The 22,006-nt window shown below is 38.5% G+C and overlaps 2 protein-coding genes across 4 annotated transcripts in view; both read right to left on the reverse strand.

Annotated features, from left to right (window-relative positions):
• Positions 1-4,306, reverse strand: RPL37A (ribosomal protein L37a). Its single transcript, XM_081313813.1, has 4 exons — positions 4,274-4,306; positions 2,040-2,168; positions 487-569; positions 1-147 (listed from the first exon to the last, which is right to left on the reverse strand). Exons 1-4 carry the CDS (start codon positions 4,289-4,291, stop codon positions 84-86), a joined length of 294 nt encoding a protein of 97 aa, XP_081169939.1. The 5' UTR covers positions 4,292-4,306; the 3' UTR covers positions 1-83.
• A 3,239-nt stretch (positions 4,307-7,545) lies between these two features.
• Positions 7,546-22,006, reverse strand: part of SMARCAL1 (SNF2 related chromatin remodeling annealing helicase 1) — a 37,342-nt gene continuing 22,881 nt past the window's right edge. For all 3 annotated transcript variants that reach the window (XM_081314835.1, XM_081314837.1, XM_081314836.1), the window contains 7 exons: positions 17,989-18,207; positions 16,285-16,355; positions 15,151-15,253; positions 13,804-13,986; positions 11,802-11,902; positions 9,754-9,853; positions 7,546-7,874 (listed from right to left, as the gene is read on the reverse strand). In XM_081314835.1, coding sequence (XP_081170961.1) covers positions 7,683-7,874; positions 9,754-9,853; positions 11,802-11,902; positions 13,804-13,986; positions 15,151-15,253; positions 16,285-16,355; positions 17,989-18,207 — 969 coding nt within the window. In that variant the 3' untranslated portion in view covers positions 7,546-7,682. The remainder of the gene's footprint in view (positions 7,875-9,753; positions 9,854-11,801; positions 11,903-13,803; positions 13,987-15,150; positions 15,254-16,284; positions 16,356-17,988; positions 18,208-22,006) is intronic.

Here is a 22,006-nt window from a genome sequence, read left to right on the forward strand (position 1 = left end):
TATGGATACATTTTCACAGCCATGTTTAATTGGCAGATAGTATGACTTGAGATAAAAGATAGCATTCAAACAAGAATATATTTCTACTGGTCTTTTAGCTCCTTCAGTCTTCTAATGGCAGATTTCACTGTCACCGCTGAAGTGGTGCTGGAAGAAACAAAAGTATTGTTGTTACCGGTATTAGTCAGGAGTTTGGCCACCATTCAGAGATGTACCTACAATAATACTCATCCCAGAAAGAGGCAAGTAGACTAACCCCACAGACCCCTTAGCCGACTAAAAGCAAAATACTTAATTAAAAATATATACTTCTACCATGGCCACAACTACTCTATATCAAGTCATTTCAATTCCAATCCAATTCCAAAGAAAAATCTATTAATTGCATTTGAATATTTCCCTCAAGTCTATACAGCACACCCCACCATAAATAAAAATGGAACATTCACTCAAAACTAAAGTCTAAACACCGTGCTGTTCTCTTACTTGTAGGTCCAAGCTCCACCAGCTACTGTTTTCATACATGAGCCACAATGCCAAATACCCACTGCTTTCCTCTTCATTTTGGTCTGTAAGAAAAACATTGCCCCACTTGGCTAAGTATTCAAACTACACATTCAATTATTGTAATGCATATTTTCTAATCACACGTTTTTGTAAATTGGTTCACATGGTTCCACTGGCAAAACATGCATACAGAAGCATGGATGGCACATCTCAGAGTGCAGCAAGCAAGTTATAGGAGTCACACATAATGCCCACCAAGGCCTTGGGCAAAGGAGTTACCTGGATTACTGCTCCCCTCTTTTAGAAACTATTTTTGAAGCTGTCTTGTAGAACTGCTCCAATAAGGCACAGTACAATGCCTTGTTTATTTTTATAGAGTAATGTGGATCAGTATTATTATTAAGAAAGCAGAAAGGATTTTGCTAACTCCACTTTGAAGAAAGAACATAAAATTTCCTCAAGCTGATAGCCAACGTGAAAATTCCAAGCACAATAAATGGTACGATTAAGCAGGCTTAGTTCATACAAGAGTCAGCAAGTAAAATTAATTCTAGGTTTGACAATAAATTAGTCATAACTATGGGGGAGTCTTTTGTTTTGCATGGTTTATTTTTCAGCACATTTGCAGCAATATAAATAGCCCCAATTAAATTATGTCTCATCTCTTTAAAAGACCCTTTTTCTGTTTTTTTTCATAACACCTCATTAGGTTTCCTTAATTCTGAAGCTTCGAAACATTTGGAAAATCAATTATTACAGTGATATTTAACTTAAACAATAGCAAGAAGGATGTACACTTATGACAGCACTCTACTAGGATTTTATAGAAGTATTCTGTACGCTGAGCAGAAGACTGAAGCAAAGCCTTTTTTCCGCATCCTTCCTTTTCCATAGGAATTTCAGTTCCTAAATTAACAAGACAGGTCTTATAAACCTCAGTCCTAATACATATGGGAAGAACCAAATAGGAAAGAAAGGATTAGGTTGAAAGTCCAATTCAAAGTTCTTCCTTGCAACTGAAATTCCCAAAGTAACTATCCATACATTCTCAAGGTTTCATACAGAAATGATCGTATTTCATTCTGGAGGATTCAGAGCATCTTCAACTCTCCGAAAAGAATTTCCCAAACCGTGGCACATTAGACATATTTTTAAATTAAAAAAAAAATCAGCCCCTAAGTTTTATAAATTTATATCTACAGTCTCTCAGGAATATCAACAGGCTGAAAAATAGCTTTTAATCCGTGGGCTGTCAGGCTTTTAAATGGGACATAATCTCTGTGAACTTATGCAGAATTGACTTGGGAGGCCGGTGTGTGGTGTAGTTGGTTCACATGGTGTGGTAGGATGGTTTGTTGTCACTGTGTGTTGGGGGGAGAGGGGGAGGCTCAGCTAATCTCAATGTACACATATTGTACTTTGACAATAAAGGTTTATTAAAAAGAATAACTGATCCCTTAAAACTGAAAAGACATGGACAGCCTTTAATTAAAAATATTTTCATATATTTTTGCTATAAGGTAGAGTCTTACCTTTCCACAGAAGGAGCATGTATACTTAGCGTGTTGGCTAATTTCAATTTTCTTCACCATCTTCCTGAGGGAAGCTCCATATCGGGTGCCATATTTACCTACAATCCCAACCTTCTTAGTACGCTTGGCCTGTCACAGCAGAGCAACAAGTGTCACATTTTTCATTTCTTTTACAATTATCTGTTCTCATCCAGATAAGTACATAGAGCAAGAGATGATCTCTAGGGAGATCCAAGGTCAAGTTTTCACTTGATTATTAATTTCACAATATGACTTTGGGTTCTCCGCTGGATGCATTTGCACGCCACACTGAATGACCAATTATGCAGCTATATTTTTGTCTAGTCCATTTTAATTATTCAGAGCATAGTTGTTTATTATTATTATTATTATTATTATTATTATTATTATTATTATTATTAATGTGTAAGCCTCTTACAAACCAATATTCTCAACTTAACCCACTTCAGAGTTGAGGGGGGAAAATGAGGCAAGAACCAAAGAATGCAAATTTTAAGCCTCAAGAATAAGTGGAATACAAGTGAAAAGTATTTTAAAGAAGCAAACAATTACCAAGCAAAGCACATTTAAATACTGGGGAAGATACTATGCCTTACCAGCCTAACTCCCTATTTCCTTACTTCGGTCTCAGTGAGTTTAATATAAGTTTCATTCAAATCAATATGAGATTCTAATCGCAGTACTTCACCCAAGCAACCAAGTGGCACATCTAACAGGGTAATTTTTTGCTGACTAAAGGCGACAAGTCCCTAACAGTATTAACATATCAATTGCTACATAATTATTAACTGCATATTAATTATATAATTAACATATTACACTAGCCACCTTGTTATCCAAAATGTACTGAATGTTACATGTCAGTTCAACTTTTATCCCTAACTCCAGACCCCAATACAAATGCCTCTGGATAATGAGTGATCTATCGGTGTTATCAAGCTGACAGTATCATGTACAGGCGCCCCGAGTATTACCAACTTTTTTTTTGTCTCCCTGTAGACAAAAAAGAGCCTTGGTGCAGTGGGCTAATGCCTCCTTAAGTAACACCAGCTGCCTGCAATTAGTGCAGGTTCGCATCCCACCAGGCTCAAGGTTGACTCAGCCTTCCATCCTTCCGAGGTAGGTAAAATGAGGACCCAGATTGTTGGGGGCAATTAAGCTGACTTTGTAATAATGCCGCTTGGGGGGTGTATGAAAGCCCTAATAAGCAGGCATATACATAGAATGAAGGCTACTGCTAAGCTTGTAAGCCGCCCTGAGTCTTCGGAGAAGGGCGGGATATAAATGGAATTAAAATTAAAAAATAAAAAATAAAATAGAAACCTTAAAGACTTAAAAACTTGATGGAAAATTGTCAGAAAATAAAAGGGAGAGCGGAGAAGGGTGGAACAAACAAAGAGAGTGGCTGGCAAAGCACTTAACCTATACTTGAAATTGGAAAGCTTTAGCCACAAATCAACTATTTTTTTTAAAAAAAAAGTGTTATTAAGTGGCTGAAATGCAAATTTCAGCTACCTTCTCCAACAAGGTAGCCTTGTACAAAAGACCTCAAATCAATCAACAAGATTTGTAGCTTTTAATTCCATGCGAAGGAAGTAAACAATATTCCCCACCCCCACCCCAAGCAGGCGCTTTCCATTCAAGCGCCGTTTTTCAGAAAGCAATGGCGAAAGCTTGATGTCTTAGTACAGGGTTCTTCAAACTTGGCCCTTTTATGACTCGTGGACTTCAACTCCCAGAATTCCTCAGCCAGCATGCCTGGCTGAGGAATTCTGAGAGTTGCAGTCCACGAGTCATAAAAGGGCCAAGTTTGAAGAACCCTGTCTTAGTATCTACAGTCCTCTTAACACTGACTCTACGCATTCATTCACACAACGCAATTCTTACCGAAGCCGGCTCTACCCGGGAGTCTCTGGCGAGTCCGTCCCAGGATCATCCCCAGATACTCCCAATATCCCCAGATATTGTTTCCCCAGATATTTCATCCCACATATTTCCAGATGCCGGTCCCGCAAACGCGAGGAAGAGGAAAGATGCCAGCAGATGAAAACGGATACAAATCAAATCTGCAACCCCACTCACCATCTCGCTCCTCCAACAGGCCGCGGAGAAAAAAAGAAGGAAATACCTTCTGCGCACGCGCACTGTCCGTACCGTCGCCAGAAGAGACCGGAAGAGAAAGTACACACACGTGACCAACGATAGAGTCTGACCTTTCCTTTACGCTCCATTTATCCTTTGGTCGGACTATCTTGGTGGACCAACTTTTTTTTTTCCAGTACTTGCGAAAATAAGCATCCCGTGTTTTCGATTTTTTTTCACTCTGCGATGTCCCCTTTTGCTGTTCATGCAAACGTAATTAAAAAGTATTGTTCGATGGGTGAAATGGGATTTTTAAAAAAAATAAATAAATACAGAATACACCGTATTTGCAAACAATATTTTTACTATAGAAAAATGGCTAGGATTGTGCATAACACTCCTTTCTAGAAAAGATGGATGTCGATACATTTCTTTACAGCCCTGTTTCTTAAACCCTTTGCTCTCGGAACCCTTTCCCACTTTTAAGAAATTACAGAGACTCCCAAAAGAGTTTATATGAGTTATATTTATCAATGCTCACCATATTAAAAATTGAAGACGTATAATATTGTATCATGTAAAAAGCCCATAGATATTAACATATTTTTCATGAAAAAAACCCTGTATATTTTAATATAGAATGAGAAGACTGATATTTTTTTAAAAAAAATTACAAGTATCTTCAATATCTGGCAAATAATTTTGATTCCACAAATTCCTGAGATAGTCTGGAGGGACCCCTCAGACCACACTTTAAGAAAGACTATTTTATAGCATGACTGGATTGCTATAATTAGCTCCATAAAGGATATTTTCAAGATAATAAGCTTTTGCCTCAGTCTGATATGTGAAGCCATCCGTTCTATACCACAGTGGAGCAGGGAGATGAAGACATCATACTAGTTTTGAGGCTGTTAAAGGTAAAAAATGAAATGAGAGAAATGAGTGGGGATTCTTAGGAAGCAGTGATGCAACGTGCAGATATTATCATTGAGAATAACATTCTAGTAGAAGGTATTCTACAAACTCAGTGATCCCAATTCTAAAAAAAAAGGTTATTGTTATGTATTGGGCTCAGTTGTAACACCACCTGGTTAGCTGGAGCAGCCAGACTCCCCGTCTCCAGAGCTGCTATTGGCTGCCCCTAGGCGGCAATGGGTTGCTTCAAACCTATTGGCTGCCGCCTAGGGGCCAGGCTATAAATTGCTGCAAGCTGCAGCCCAATTCTCAGTTCAGATCCTTCAAGCAATAAACCATGTGCTTTGTTGAACTCACTTGCCTCGTCTACTTTCCTGTCCAAAGAATTCACTACACAACAGTTATCAGAATGCCTCTGCGGCCTCCAGCAGCTAAAGGAGACATGATCACAAAAAGCCCAATGCCAGATGGAAGGGGGCCTTTCTGCAATGGACAATTGGAGCCTCAGATATCACCCTGAGTTCCTCCTCCACATGGAATAGATACACTAATTTATATATTTATATTTATAAATATATAAATATAAAATATTTATATATTTATATAAATATATATTACATATTTATATATTGAAAAAGCTGTTGTAGTTTCCAAAGCATGACTAATTTTCTGCTAGATCACCTTGATCTGCTTCACCAGAATGTAGGCTCAGGATGGGGCATATGTCCTCAACAAACAGCAAGCACAGAATATCTTGGTGTTGGGGCAAGAGAATGAAAGTTGAAATTGCAAACATGCTGTGTCCCAAAAAGAAAAAAATATGTAATGCGTACACATGACCAATAAACAGACTCATTTCAAGTCATTGCAATCATCTGACTTCCACTGAAGCTAGTAGATAACAAAGCCTAATAGATTTTACTGTCTCTATCTTGAGGCTGGCCTTGGGCTATATTTGAATAAAAGGGAAAATGTTACTTCGATGATGGTACAGCTCAGAATGATTTAAGCCTGTACTCACAAGCTGAGACCAAGATGAAGGCAACATCATAGAGTCACAGCAATTGACTGTGCCAGATGTTTTATTTTACATATATAGAAAAAGGATCTAAACCAGGGGTGTCAAACCCGTGACGTCACGCGACGTATCGGAACTTTTTCCCCATTGCCGGCAATGGAGTGGGTGCGATTTGTTGTGACGCGTCCTGCCTGCGGGCTGACAGTTTGATACCCCTGATCTAAACTATCAGCTGTAAATTGGTTTTGGTTTTGGCTAATATTTGTTCAGTTAAACTCAAAATTTATACCTTTTTAAGTAAAGTTTTAATTAAGGATTTAACTGCAATCTTGTGCTCCATTTTCCAAGAAGCCTATTAAAACATGTTTCCCCTTCCATTCACTCATGTCTGATTCCTCTTGGACTTTGCTTGCAAAAGTCCCTGTAGTTTTCTTGGCAAGGTTTTTCAGAAATAGTTTCCCATTGCTTCCCTTCTTAGGGTGAGAGAAAGTGACTGGCCCAAGCTTACCTTTGAGCCCAAGTCAGGACTAGAACTCCCAGCCTCCTGATTTCTAGCCTTAACTACTACTACAAACTGGCTCTTCTATTCAACTTAATAATATGAATAAAAGGAATACACTTTTATTCTTTTTCTTGGATGTCTATTATTATTATTATTTTAATCCCATTTATATCCCGCCCTTCTCCGAAGACTCAGGGCGGCTTACAATCTAAAGCACAATGTGCTTAGCAATAGCCTTCATTCTATGTATATGCCTGCTTATTAGGGCTTTCGCCCCCCCCCCAAGCGGCATTATTACAAAGTCAGCTTAATTGCCCCCAACAATCTGGGTCCTCATTTTACCTACCTCGGAAGGATGGAAGGCTGAGTCAACCTTGAGCCTGGTGGGATGTGAACCTGCACTAATTGCAGGCAGCTGGTGTTACTTAAGGAGGCATTAGCCCACTGCTCCACCAAGGCTCTTTTATATTTATTTATTTGCTTGGTATTTATAATCCTCAATATTAACTTTTCCTCCCACTGAATATTCCTTCAAAACATTTTACTGATCCACTAATTGTTCTGAAAACACCTAAACAAACATTCATGTATTGGTTAGTTTACTGGTAGAATACCAACATTTAAAATTTGAACAAAAATTGTAGTATTCAAATTTTGGCCAAATTCCAAGTTCCACTGACAAAAATTTTTATTCCGGTTGAGCTTCTGGCATATCCTGAGAAAAAAATATTGCTTCAAAGTAAATATTTGGATAGGTGATCCAGGAACTTCTGGAATTCTTATGATTAGAGCTTTGTCTTTCAATAGTTGATAGGATTAGAATTTCAATCTGAAAACACAGTTACCTGAGACTCACGTCCCATTATGTTGCAGCATGCAAAGCTTTGAACTATAAGTGACTGAGTAAAATAGAGATTTGTTTTATTATATAAAAATAAGAATATATCATTATCCTTAATACAAAATTCAAGAACATATTTAAATATAGTTTATTTGAACAACCAAATAATTCACTGATGGCACTGATTTTTTTCTCTTTAAATAACACTTTTTAACTAATAAAAATAACCATAATTCTATAATATTCATGCCTCCGTGGAAATTATTGAGTACGCTTTTTTTTGCATGGGCTTGCTGAGAAAAAATGTCCTGTTCTATTGTTCAATGGGTTTTCCCGCCCAGAATCTTCACATGTCTCCACTACCTCCCCAAGGAAGGCTTCATCCATGTCCTCTATATCCTCTGAGAAAGTCCTCTGGAAAAGGTCCAACATGGTCTGCTGTTTGGGGTCCACCTGTGGAATTAAAGAGAAAGCCTTTGTCAAATTCTTGTTAACTTGTTTCTTTATAACAAAATAGCTTCGTTCATCAGTAAGACATAAGCTCAGAAAATTAACACAGGAAATGCAAAGCGATGCAAAAAGCCTTCATATATTAAAAAAGAGAACTGAACCATATATTTGTTTATTTCTCCCTGCCATATGAAACAAAATAAGAGAGGAACAGGAAACTAGTGGTCAAATTCTCCATAGCAAAGGAACACGTTCGTCAAAAAGCACTGCATATGAAGAATGGTTACAAGAACTGGGCATGGCTCAGTTTAGTGAAGAGAAGGACCATGAGATGATAGCCGTGTTTCAATATTTGAGGGGCTGTCACAGAGATGAGGGGGACAACGCCCGAAGGCTAGACAAGGAACAATGGATGGAAACTGACCAAGGAGAGATTCAACCTACAAATAAGGAGAACTCTCAGAACAATCAACCAATGGAACAACTTGTCTTCAGAAGTTGTGGGTGGTTCATCACCAGAGGCTTTCAAGAGGAGACTGGACAGCCACGATAGAAATGCTATAAGGTCTCCTGCTTGAGCAGGGGGTTGGACTAGTTGACCTACAAGGTACCTTCCAACTCTTCTTATTCTGTTAAATATGGGCATTAACTTCCCCAAAATAAGCCCAAATAAGTAATCTTGCAGGTACACGTAATCCTCAACTTATGACTGGTCGCTTGGTGATCGTTTAAAGTTATGGCTGACCCCAAAAAGTGGACTTATGGCCCAGATTCGAAGTTCTGATAGTCAGGCCTGCTCTGCAGTCATGTGATCCAACTTTAGGCACTCAACAGCACGGCCACATTTATGGCAGCTTGCGGCATCTTGTGGTCATGTGAACCTCATTTTATAATGGTTTTGACAAAAATTGGCATTTAATTGATTTTTCTGCAAAACTGCGCCGATAGCAAAACATTGGTTTGATTAATGACTGCAGCATTCGCTTAACTGCCACTGCTGTCACTTTATAACTGCTGCAGCCACTTAATAAAGTTGTAAAATCTTTGCCTTATGACATATGAACATCATGGGCAGGCTCCATTACATCGTATGTCAAGCACTACCTGTAATCACCTTTCTAACTGTGGTGTATTCCTAGGGAAAGATCAATTCACTGGCATTGAACATACAAGCTGACAAGTTTTATTTGAATCAATCCATAAACTTTACATAGCTGTCCTAGACAGGAGATGAGTGGGTGTGGCTATAAGCAAAATTAGATGAGTGTGCTCCTTCTTTTTCTGAAGCACACTTTCTTTTCTGGCCTTTGTCTTCTCTCCTTCTCAAGCATCAGGCTATGGGAAAGAGAGAGATAATGCTTAATACAGCTTTGAATTTATTGCCTGTGGAAGTCCTCTGAAATTAGGCTGAAGTGCACTGGTGCCCACAGATCTGCAAGCCACCAATTCTAGGCTCAGTAAATGGTTAATGTCTGCAGCAGGCTTTACTTCAAAATTGTTTCACATCATTTTGGTCACATCAGAAATGTTTACTGTTGTTGTTTTAACTGCACTTCCCACATGTCTCTGCTCTTTCTCCCATAGTTAATTTTGCTCCTCTAAAGCAAAAATAGGGAACTGTGGCCTTCTGGATTTATCCATCAATCATAGCGAGCACAAGTAGGGGTGCAGGATTCTGGAAGAGCCTCTGGCTCCCCAATCCTGCTCTAAAGGATTGTCATAAGTGTCTAAATGTCACATTTTTGTCTAAATGTCATAAATACATTTGGTATGTATTATATTCCCCATTTTCTTCCTCATTTATTGCTCAAAGTATTATGTATTTTAAGAAAAACTACTTTACATTAAATTATGAAACACTGTTTGCCATACAGTAGTTTACCTTGCAGGTATAGTAATCTGTGGTTTCTGCTGTCTCAGAGAACTTGGCTTCTGATAAACCAGCTTCACCTAACACCCTGATCTTCTTTTCAATCAGTGGCCTATGGGAAAAAAGTAACTTCAGTTATCAGCACATACTATGGGATAGTCTTTCAGTACTGTTTGCATACTAAAAATGGCTGTTATAATTAAGCTAAAACATTTAATTGCTATTATAATCATGCATGCCATGAAAGCTAATAAAACTATCTAATTTGTCTGTAACAAAACAATAGATGTCAGGTATTAAATAAATACATCTTCTAGCCAAGCTTCACAATTACTATTATGACCATAAGGAAAAAGAGTGAACAACAGTACTATGTACTTCCAGTGCAGCAATTTTATCTTCTCTTCTTCTGGTAACAATTTCATGGAAAGATGTTTATGAGAAAAATAGACCATGATTGTTTCTCACTTCTTTCTATGTATGGCAATTTTGGACCACTCAGAACCTCAGGAAGCACTAAGAAAACTCTTAAACAATTTAACTTCCATTTCTGATAGAAAGGTATTTGGTTAACCACATCCTAAAACCCATATGTATTTCCTCACTGTGTTCAACCTTTCCTGTAGAGCAGACATGTCAAACTCGTGATGTCACATGACCTCACGCGATGTATTGAAACTTTTTTCCCATTGCCAGCAATGGGATGGGCGTGGGTTGTGATGCGTCCGGCCCGCAGGCCGGCAGTTTGACACCCCTGTTGTAGAGGATTATGTAATAGAACCATTAGTACTGGATTGGGACTAGGAGTATCCTAATATCCTCGCTCAGACATAAAACCTATTGGCTGATCTGAAGCAATCACTACATTTCAACCTATTCTATCTCTCACAGTGAAGTTAACATTAGATGGGGATTCCATCTACGTCCCTTATGTTCCTGAAGTAGAAGTAGCACATAAATGCAGTTCACAATTCTGACATTTATATAAATTGCTGAAGAGGTATAAGATAGCTGTTGTGAATTGCCTAGAGTTGCTTAAGATAGACAGCCACATAAATCCTTTAAGTAAATAAAAGTTACAAAGCATTTTTGGCCAAGAATAAGTCCATCCCAGCTCAACACTCAGGTTTTCAATTCTCTATTCAAAGTGTTACAGAATTAGAGTACAAGTATTTTGTATTTAAGGGACGTGGTGGCTCAGTGGGTTAGGACGCTGAGCTTGTCGATCAGATGGTCGGCAGTTTGGCGGGTCGAATCCCGAGTGCCGCATAACAGAGTGAGCACCTGTTACTCATCCCAGCTTCTGCCAACCTAGCAGTTCGAAAGCATGTAAAAATGCAAGTAGAAAAATAGGGACCACTACGGTGGGAAGGTAACAGCGTTCCGTGCGCCTTTGGCGTCTAGTCATGCCGGCCACATGACCACGGAGACATCCTCGGACAAGCGCTGGCTCTTCGGCTTTGAAACAGAGATGAGCACTGGCCCCTAGAGTTGGAAACGACTAGCACGCATGTGCGGGGGAACCTTTACCTTTACCTATTTTGTATTTATTTATAACTCACCTTCATAATTATCTCTATCAATAACTCAAGGTGGTGGTGAACATACCTAATACTCCTTCCTCCTATGCTGCCCACAACAAACCTGTGAGGTGGGTTGAGCTGAGAAAGAATGACTGGTCCAAAGTCACCCAGCTGACTTTCATACCTAAGGTTGGACTAGAACTCATGGTTTATCCAGTTTCTAGCCTGGTGCTTTAACCACTAGATCACCTGGTTTCTTGGGGTAACCACATCAAAGCAATTTCAATTTCTGCAGCAAAATCCTGCAATTGCCATGTTTCTAGAATCCCAGTACTTTATCATTATCTGTCATATTGATGAGGTCAGAATATACCGAAAAAAGAGACAGCAAGAGGAGGATCAGCAAACAGTGCTGATGTGCCATCTTATTATGATAGAAGTACAAATGAACTCAAGACTCGTAATGAAGTACCCTTTATTTTCTCAGGATCATAAGTCATAATCTATAGCGGCATAAAAACACTTTCTTTTCCCTACCATAAGTAATCATCTGCTGTGCCCTTTGCTACCAAATAATGGATATCCACAGAATTAGTCTGTCCAATTCGATGTGCCCGATCTTCTGCTTGCATCAAAACCTAATATTTAAAAGTAGAATATATAAATTAGACAAAACAAAGGGAACTGCTATGATCAATGAACCAATAAATGAGCCATTAAACCAATAAACAATACTCCAGTAAATAATATACAATAAACCTGTGATAAAAGGTATTACTGGTTTAATATAATACTGCCATTCCAAGTGGGTGACAAAAATGTATTTAAAAATAAGAGAACTGCTGACTGAAATTCTTAAAGTTTGTTGTGATTCAGGATCAGCCTGTGGGTTCGGCAGTTGGGTCGGACGATTCAGAGGAGGAGGAGGAGAAGGGGTTTTTTGGAGAGCCTGCAGAGGACAGTTCTGAGGCTTCGCAGAGCTCTCAGCCAGGCCCCTCTCATCTGGTCACTACGGAGACCCAGCTGTGTGAGCCTGACAGCGTGGATGAAGATGACCCACAGCTGGCCCTGTTCAAGGACACCCGACGCAGGAGGCAGTCAATCAGGAGTAAACAGAGGAAGGCAATGGGGCACCTCAGAAGGAGGCAGAGAGAAGCCACGCCTTGAACTGTTTAAAAGGGGAATGTGTGGGAGGGCTGGTTTGCTGAAGGCAACCATTTGAATAGCTCCTGTTTCATGGTTCGTGTTTTTGTTTTGCTCTGTTTGCTCTGTTTTGTGTCAATAAATTTGGCAGGCTTAGTTCTAGCCTCTTGCCTTTTTGTAAAGGGGTTGTCCCTGCCTTTTCTGCAGGGCCGGTAGTAGGCTGGAACAGAACAAAGTTTCCATTTTAGGGAACAAGATTCAGAGAGTATGTGGCTGTTCTTACAATAACGTTTACATGGATTAGTTCATTATTTGGTTTGCACCCATTTACATTAAAAGAAGGTCGGCAATTTGGCAGGTCAATCAGAAGGTTGGCAGTTTGGCAGGTCGAATCCCAAGTGCCACGTAGCAGAGTGAGCGCCTGTTACTCGTCCCAGCTTCTGCCCACCTAGCAGTTCGAAAGCACGTAAAAATGCAAGTAGAAAAATAGGGACCACTACGGTGGGAAGGTAACAGCATTCCGTGCGCCTTTGGCATCTAGTCATGCCGGCCACATGACCACGGAGATGTCCTCTTTGGCTTTGAAACGGAGATGAGCACCGGCCCCTAGTTGGAAACGACTAGCACGCATGTGCAGGGGAACCTTTACCTTTACCTTACATTAAAAGAATGATTCATTAACCTTCTTCAGACTTTGATGTTTTACATGCAAGAAAGAAAGAAACATACTAATCCTATCCCTTCCCTCTTTCTTCCATATGCAAAGAACTTCTATAGTGAAGACTAACAAGTTAATTTCCAGCATATTTTTCATCGTGTAAGTCACACGAAGAGATTCCAAGGAAGCTCTTTGATCTTCTCTATGCTAAGAGAAGCAGACTTAGCATGCTTGCCACTATTTCCAGTGGATTTTTTTAATAGTAAGAAAGCTTATAAAGCAAACTGGTTTTAACTTTTTAACTTTGACAAAAGAACAACATAAAATCAATGAAAGAGAGTGGGACGAAAGAATCCTACAAACAATATTTACCTGCAGGTGAAGCTTTTTCCCCTAACTTTCATCAATGACCATAGCTACAAAGCAATTCTGCTAGAAGGCTAAGGTCAGCGTTAAAGAATTAGAGCTACTAGTTTATGTAGAAAATTATGTGAAGTGAAATTACTTCTTCTGTGCAAATTCTTCCTTCTCTGGGTGAAATTCAATTCTCCTATATTTTCTTCTTTAAACAGAATGATGATATTGTTTTATTTTTGGGACTGTTTTACCTTGGGGTTTTTTTTAAAAAAAATTGTTAGCTGCACATAGTCATGTATACGAGATGGGAGGCAATGTAAATTTATTGGATGGATGGATAACTTATTTTAGCAGAAGCAGTATTGGGCAAAGTCTTCTTACCCCAGGATTCCAGAACAATTCAGTAAATACAACTAAGTCAGCAGAGGAGAGGGTAAGCCCCATATTAGCTGCAGTCAAGGAGAGGACAGCCACAGACAGCTTCTCAGAGAACTGGAATTCTTGACTGAGCGACTGACGTTCAGCTGAGGGAGTGGAACCATCAATACGAATGAAGCCTACATTCTGAAAGAGAAGGTGAAGAAACAAAGACTAACTTATCATCAGGGTTTGCTTCTTTCTTAGTTCCTGTCCGAAAATGGAAAGATTTGCTCTCACTATGCCAAGCTGAGCTTTTTAGAAGCAAGAGATTACAAGTCACACTGCTACACTTGTACTTAGATAAATTCCATTTGTGTCCCAATGTCAGGACCCACCCCAATCCACATCTTAGGAAAACAAAAACTCTTGGAGTCAGTTCTAGTCCAAAAGGAATTTTTACTAGGACATGTTGGTTGTGGAAATACAAGACGGGACCTGGTATTGTTTTACAGATTGAGACTTTATAAGGAGTTCCCGGTTCAACCCCCCTTCCCTCAACCCCATTTGGTCAGCCCCCCATCATTTTACTTCGTGTCATCCCTTTCGTGGGAAAAAGGGAACTTCGGATCTTTTATGGTTATTGCCTTCTTCCTTTACAGATTCAAATGGAGACACAGGCCAGATGCCTCCTTCCCTAACCCTCCCCTTTGTTCCCCCAGTTCAAAAGGTTTCCCTTGGTCTTTGAAATAACCTAAGGCAGGCTGAATCCACATTCGCTCCTCCTTCCTCGGGAGATGGCAGAATCCAGGAGTGGGGGGGATAATGTTTTAAACATACATTTATGAATGTGATACAAATGGTTTCTGACACCCAAATTGTTTAGACTCAAGGAAAGAGAGCTTCTAGGTGGCCCCATAGTCAAATATTAGGTAAAATCTATATATGCTCATTTTCAGTCATTATATCACCTAGCAATCAAAATAACTACAAACTATCGGACTCAAGTTATATCAGCAGAATTAAAATGTGAAGAATACTTGTGTAAAGTAGATTATTTAGACTACTGAGTCTAACCTCCTGCTTAGTGCAGGAATCCAAATTAAAACATTCCTGGCAAATATTTATCCAGCCTTTACTTGAAAATATCCAGCAAAGGAGAGCTCACCAGTGCAGCTTTAGTATAGGATCCTCTGTTTTCCTTATATTCAATTACAGCCTGCCTCATAGGTTTGTTGTCAGGGTAAAGTAGGAAGAAATCCTTTTCAGGTCTCAGGAAAAACAATGATTAACTAAAGAATTGAACTAGGATCAGGGATATCCACCTTCAAGTCATGACCTGACTATGGAATTATGTAGCATCAACTGTACCTTTTTTTCCAGTTCCTCACTGATTGCATCCAAAATTAGTTTGTGATGAGCAAATACCAGAAATTTCTGTCTTCCACTTTCCAATAAATCTAGGATATATTCTCTGCAATTAGAGAGAGAGAAAGCTCAATAAACATAAATAGTATTGTTTTTGCATGCATTTGAGATTCATGGAAACAAGATAATTTAGACCAGAGCTCTTGGCACCACAAAATCAAAAGTACTAGCTAAAAATCTATTATTTGCCTTCAATCTACACAAAGGTAATGTTGAATAAAGTTGAACTGAGAGTATGATTAAAGCTAAATGTTGTCTCCCAAGGCTTGGTCAATAGCTAACTCTAGCCAATAGCTATCTATCTTCAAAACATTGAAGCAACGACAATATTGTGGATACGATCTCCATGTATTGCTGGCCTTGAAGTCATGAGCAGGCCATGGCAAAATTTAAGCAAAGGCTTTTGGATTTCACATGAAACCTAGTCACATTTCTATAAAGAATACACAGGAAAATCTGTTTTAGGATACCTTGAGGAATTCACCTTTCACAAATACCACTAGACATTTAAGCCAACACAGTTTGACATTTTACTGTTAGCAGTTATTGAGGGTACATACAGAAAAATTCCTTCACAAAGAGAGGTCTGGGTGCTACTGAGTCCCGGGCTCGCATCTTACTCTATTGTGACTTCTACAAAGATTCCTGTAACACCTAACATCTCTTCTTATGCCATTTCCCAAATTCGCAGCCTGGAGAATTCAAAGTCTATTAACCATAAGCTAAGCAAAGAAAGATAGAGCACTTCTAAGGTAAGGGAACAGTTGCTTCAGTTGATTGGTAGTTCATCTTACTGTTAGCAATCTCCACATAAAAATTTGCCTAATCAAAATGATCAATAAATGTTAAGTAAAAATAATGGGAACAATTGGTGTTTTGTATCACTGAACACAACTCTAATAAAATTCACCAGACTGTCTCACTACAGACATTTCCATTATAATTTTTAAGTCTTTTAACAGACATTTCTCTAGGATCCCAGCAAATCAAGCTTATCTTGCGTTATCTTGCATCTTTCCATTATAGCCAGGATTGATCTAGTAATTTGCTGCATTACAAGCCAAAAAAGCAACTTACAGGATACAGTGAATTTTAGCTTCTGCAGTCTTGTTGTAGAAGATAATGAGTGCATCCTTCTGTTCTTGTTTCTGAAAAAGTTATTTGAAAAACGCATTGATGATACCTGCAAACTCAGAGGGTAAGAAAGATTCACAACTTTTTTGAAGTACCATTTTTTTAATCCTAGAATCTCTGAATTGCATATTCAACCCGATGCAAATTAATTACTACCCCAGCCTATCCCGCTTTTGCTTTTTACTTTTAAGTGAATTAGGATTAAGAATGGTGCTAAAAACTAGTCTCATTAAACCAAGAACAAAAGGCAGAGTTTTCAGAAATTTATAAACCCAAATTCCTTGCCCCCAAACTAGCAGTACTTGCTAAATTTGACAACTGTGAAATTCTGAAAATGCTTGGCACCAATTTATTTATTTGTTGAATTTATATGCTGCCCATCTCACTATCGAAGAGACTCTGGGTGACTAATTTCTTAGTCACTAGGAATGGGGGGCTACCATAATGTGAAACAGCAATCTGTTTGGAAGTCCCTGAGTAACTTCCTTTTTTCCTTATGGCTAATATCGATCTCATGGCTAATATATAACATATATTATATATATATATATATATATATATATATATATATATATATATATATATATATATATATATATATATATATATATATATATATATATATATATATATATATATATATATATATATATATATAATTATATATATAATATATATATAATTATATATTATATAATATATAATATATAATGTATATAAAGTATATTTCCCATGGATAATGATACATGTATAATGTATCAAAATGTATACATTATTTGAAACAAATTTATCACGTAGCATATTTCTACACAGCCACAGTTCTATAATTTATCACAGTTTCAACAAAATGAGTATCAGTGGATTTCACATCATCGATGTATTAATCAGTTTTGCAACTCAAAACATTTTAGAAATCATAAGGCTTTCATTAAAGCACCAAAGAAGTCCTAGGAACATTAAATAACTCTAATAGGAAAAGAAATTCTTCTTTGACTATTTATGAAACTCATTTTCTTTTATTCTAAAGTAGCCGTGACCAAGAACATGGAGATTTGCAACATTTCATTATTTAAGTTTCTTTGGTGCCATCCTCCCTACCCGGGTGCTTTTGACCCAGATCCGTTTAAAGACACATTCAATGCATAACATGTGAAATGGGCCTGACTTAAGATTTTCCGCCCATGAACTTTATCTTCTTGTAGCTGCCTCTGAAATGATGGACTCTGTTTCCTCTCCAATCTGCCACATGGGGAAACCTTCATTAAAATCTGCATAGTCAGTGATCTTGCCTCATGACAAACCTATTCAAACAGAACCACCCCTCACCTGTATAGAGTCATACGAACACAAGCATGTCACGCCAAACCCTACTTTATGCTAACCTTTGTTATGAATCGGTACTGTGGTTTGAGCTTTCAAACATACTACAGAGAAAGCACAGAGTGGATTTGTTTGGTTTTAAAGCGCTCAGCTTTAGAAATTCATAGGATATGTCCTTTCTTCCTGGGTTAATACCATTCTGACGTGACATTCTAGAATTATAATTAGCATTTAGAAGACAAACAAACCATGTTTTGTACTTTCAAACTGTTATTTTAGCATTCTAATAAAATACGGGCATATTCTAGACCAATATATTCAACTTACACTTTTAAAACCCTTTGCCATTTCCTTTGCAGCCGCTGCCAACTCAGCCTTCGTTCTTGTATTAATGCCTTCAGGAGTTACCACTACCATTTTGCGTTGCTTTGCGGGAAGCTGAGAAAGCACATCAGATTTCAGGCGACGTATCATTATAGTTTCTTCTAACAGGAGTTTCAGTTCCTTAAGGTTGGAAGATCCAGAATAATCCCATCCCCAAGGCCGCTGAAATTCAAACAGGACATTAATGTGAGTTGCTATGCAAAGCAACTCACAAAACACATCAGCAAAATAAACATTTTAAAACACCCATTTCAGCCTCTTATGGAACCTTTGCATAAAAATGAAAAAAAATGAACTTTTGATTTATGGGTTTGATTATTGGAATGGGTAGATTATAAAAAGAAGAGCAATAGGATGTAACTTTAGAGAAGATCAAAATATATTTGTACTTATAACTGCTGTAAAAAATACCAGAAGCCACTTCTTTATACTTTTTTCTTTTTCTTCAACTTTTCTTCTTTTCTTGTATTTTTTTGCTTTTATCTTCTTTATATTAGTTTTTATCTTCTGGTTTAAAAACTTTTAATAAAAATTATTAAATCATTCCCAATTGTAAGGACTGGCATTTTAACTGAAAGGAGATCTTCAGGACTCATTTGTCCTTTATGGCACTCTAAAGATATCAGTCTCTTTGTAGTCCTGTTGGCAGGTTTAATTCAAATAAATGCCTGCATAAGTGCAATGAGATTACTAGCTCTTTAGAACCAGCAACAAAAAAGCTCCTTACTTAAAACAAATAGCTGAAGACAATAAAGGAGGAACAGCTTTTATGTGAATTAGGATTAGATAAAGGTCACAAATTTCTAGGCATCAGCTTGAAGGTACCCAGTGTCTCATTGAAGCTGTTATATTACATTTGATGATGGGTGGTAGAATTGGGTGCTAGGTAAAGATTCCACAAGCACAAACTTGGCCTTCCCTGTCACAGAGTGCTTGCTTTCTGCTTTGTATTCCTACTTTTTTTTTAACCAAAAGCTGCTGACCCTTTTGAAACTATCAGAGCTTCTCTAGGTGTACCATTTCATATTTGAACGAGGAAACCGCTATTTCTGACAGTTATAAAACACGACTCCAAAGCACCTACTTTTGCAAACTTTGGCTCATAAATAAAAACAGGTGATGCTTCTTTTAGTGCACTTACCAAGGAGCTGGATTATAAACCAATAAAATAATGCTGCATTTTGCTTATTGCTTTTGCCACTGATTTTGTGGCTTTCTGCCCTGAAGCTAAATCAATTCCTTTTAAATAGATTTTTTTAAAAAAAATAAATGTTATTTAGGTTGGAAAATTTTTGCTAAACCAAGTAAGGAGGTTGATAGTAAGGATATCTTTTTTTATTATAGCAATGATTTTTAAGCACCTGTAGTTGTGTTGGTGCAGCATCATTATACAGCAAAATTGCATCCGCCTTGCATCTGCCTATTGCAAGAATACAATGGGAAGATATTGAAAGATAGAAGGGAGGGTTTTATGTTCTGGCATCCACCAGTTCTCTCTTACCTACTTCCCACACCAGTAACTTGAACACTTGGGGCAGCAGGCAGAAGACAGATGGAGAGAGGCAGAAAAGAAACAATGGTGGAAAAATAACCCTGATGTCCACCAACCCCACCACCACCACCCTCCCCAAAAGCCCCACAATCAGTTTATCAGGGCTTCTGCAGTCTTTCCCAATTGGGGAGCTCTGCAGAAGCATATCTTTGAACTTCTGAAATTGTCATTAAAAAATCTGTTTGGAAGTTGAAAGCCACACATCTGGAAGATGCCCAGGTTGGGTGATCTGGCATGTTTTTTTTTTCTATTCTAGAAGTGCCTTTTCCACTCACGTCTCACACTAACTAATGGTGAGCCCATTCTGGGAAGCATGCATTTTGTTTGTTTGCTTATTTATTAAATTTTTATTCCGCCTTTTTTATTTTCATCAATAAGAAAGGTGAACATACTCAATACTCCTTCTTCATCCTGTTTTCCTCACAATAATCCTGTGGGGTGGGGGTGGGGACTGAGAGGGTGTGATTGGTCCAAAGTCGGCCAGTCAGTTTCATGCCTAAGTCAGAACTAGAAGTCCTAGTCCAGTGGTGGCGAACCTATGCCACGTGTGCCAGAGGCAGCACTCAGAGCCCTCTCTGTGGGCACACATGCCGTGCCCCGGAGATGGCGAGTGACTGGTCCCCGCTGACCTGGCCCTGCCCACCCAATCTGCTATGGCCACTGCGGCCATGCCCACCCGGTGCCCGGTGATAAATAAGTGGGTTTTGGATTGCAGTTTGGGCACTGGATTTCTAAAAGGTTCACCATCACTCTCCTAGTCTTTTGGTTTCTACCCTGGTGCCTTAACCATTAGACCAAACTATTGTTATTATTATATTATTTGTATTATTTATAAGAGCTTTGGTGGTGCAGTGGTTAGAATGCACTATTGCAGGCTAATTCTGCCGACTGGCGACTAATTCTGCCAGCAGTTCAGCAGTTCGAGTCTCACTGGCTCAAGGTTGACTCAGCCTTCCATCCTTCCAAGATCAGAAAAAGGAGGACCTGGATTATTGGGGGCTGACTCTGTAAACTTCTTAGAGAGGGCTGTAAAGCACTGTGAAGCAGTTTATAAGTTTAAGTGCTATTGCTGTATTTTTAATATATAACTGCAGGTGTGAAGCATACCTGCTTCCTATTTTCCCTACATCAATAATCCTGTGAGGTGACTTGGGCTGAGAAAATGACTGGCCTGAAGTCATCCAGCTGGTTTTCATGCACAAAGCAGGTCGAGGACTCTTAAGTCTCTAGGTGTCTGGGCCAGCACCTTCACCACTACACTAAACTGGCTCTCTTCTATGAATGTATCTATGGATGCTGACATAATGTTTAGATCCCGATATCCTGAAAACACTCCCCCTTATAACTGTGCTTGAAATTTAACCAAAAACTCAATAGCAATATACCCTCATCTATTCAGGGTATGCTATTTTAATTTAATTTAATTTAATTTAATTTAATTTAATAATATTTCTATACCGCCCTTCTCCCGAAGGACTCAGGGCGGTGAACAGGGCAAGAATAAAAATACAGAATTACAAAAGTTAAAAAATGATTAAATACATGCCCACTAAAAACAATTAATACATAATAAAACCCCAATAAAATGACAATAAAAAACCCCACCAGTCCCCCATCAGGCCAGGCCGGCTTGTTCGAAGAAGTATGTTTTTAGATCGCGGTGAAAGGAGCGAAGATCGGGCGCCATCCGGAGCTCAACCGGTAGCTGATTCCATAGCTCCGGGGCGCCCACAGAGAAGGATCTCCCCCTGGGGGCCACCAATCGACATTCTCTGACCTATTCACATAGCTTTTTGTTAATGTAAGTTAATATAACCACAAATATTTCTGTGCCTGATATTTGGAGAAAGAGGCTTAAATCAATAAATTCTGGTGTTGCAGGAAACTAGGGGAGCGAATTATCTGCACTGGTCACCCATAGTAAGTTCTTCTTAATTTTTGGTCCTATTTCAGAAAGATAAGAGGGCTGGCTACAGTACATGCCTTTTCTACTTTGCTCATTCCATGCTATGGTTTACACATAGAGATAACCTTTCAAACAAATCATATTATGTATAAACAAGGCTGTTACATTAGATCAACAAACCATAACTAGAAAATCCTAGCTAATAATTCTGTGAACCATGTCTACATGTCTATAAATTACACAGGAAGTTGTTACAGTTAATTTTGGAATGAAACCGTTCTGTAGGGTAAAGAAATGAAAATTTATATGAATATGCATGGTCAAAGAATTTTGGAAAAACCTGTGACATTTTACAAAACGAAATGGTATACTCTTTAGGGATGCTATTAGAGAGTCATTCTGGATAAAACCAAGATTCTGGATAAAGAATTTAACAATAAAGTCCACATACAAGATGTACGACCATGGCAACAGAAGACCAGATTCTCCTAAAGCTTTTCAGC

This window comes from Vipera berus (genome assembly GCF_964194415.1).
Source record: "Vipera berus genome assembly, chromosome: 1".
Taxonomy (NCBI): Eukaryota; Metazoa; Chordata; class Lepidosauria; order Squamata; family Viperidae; genus Vipera; species Vipera berus.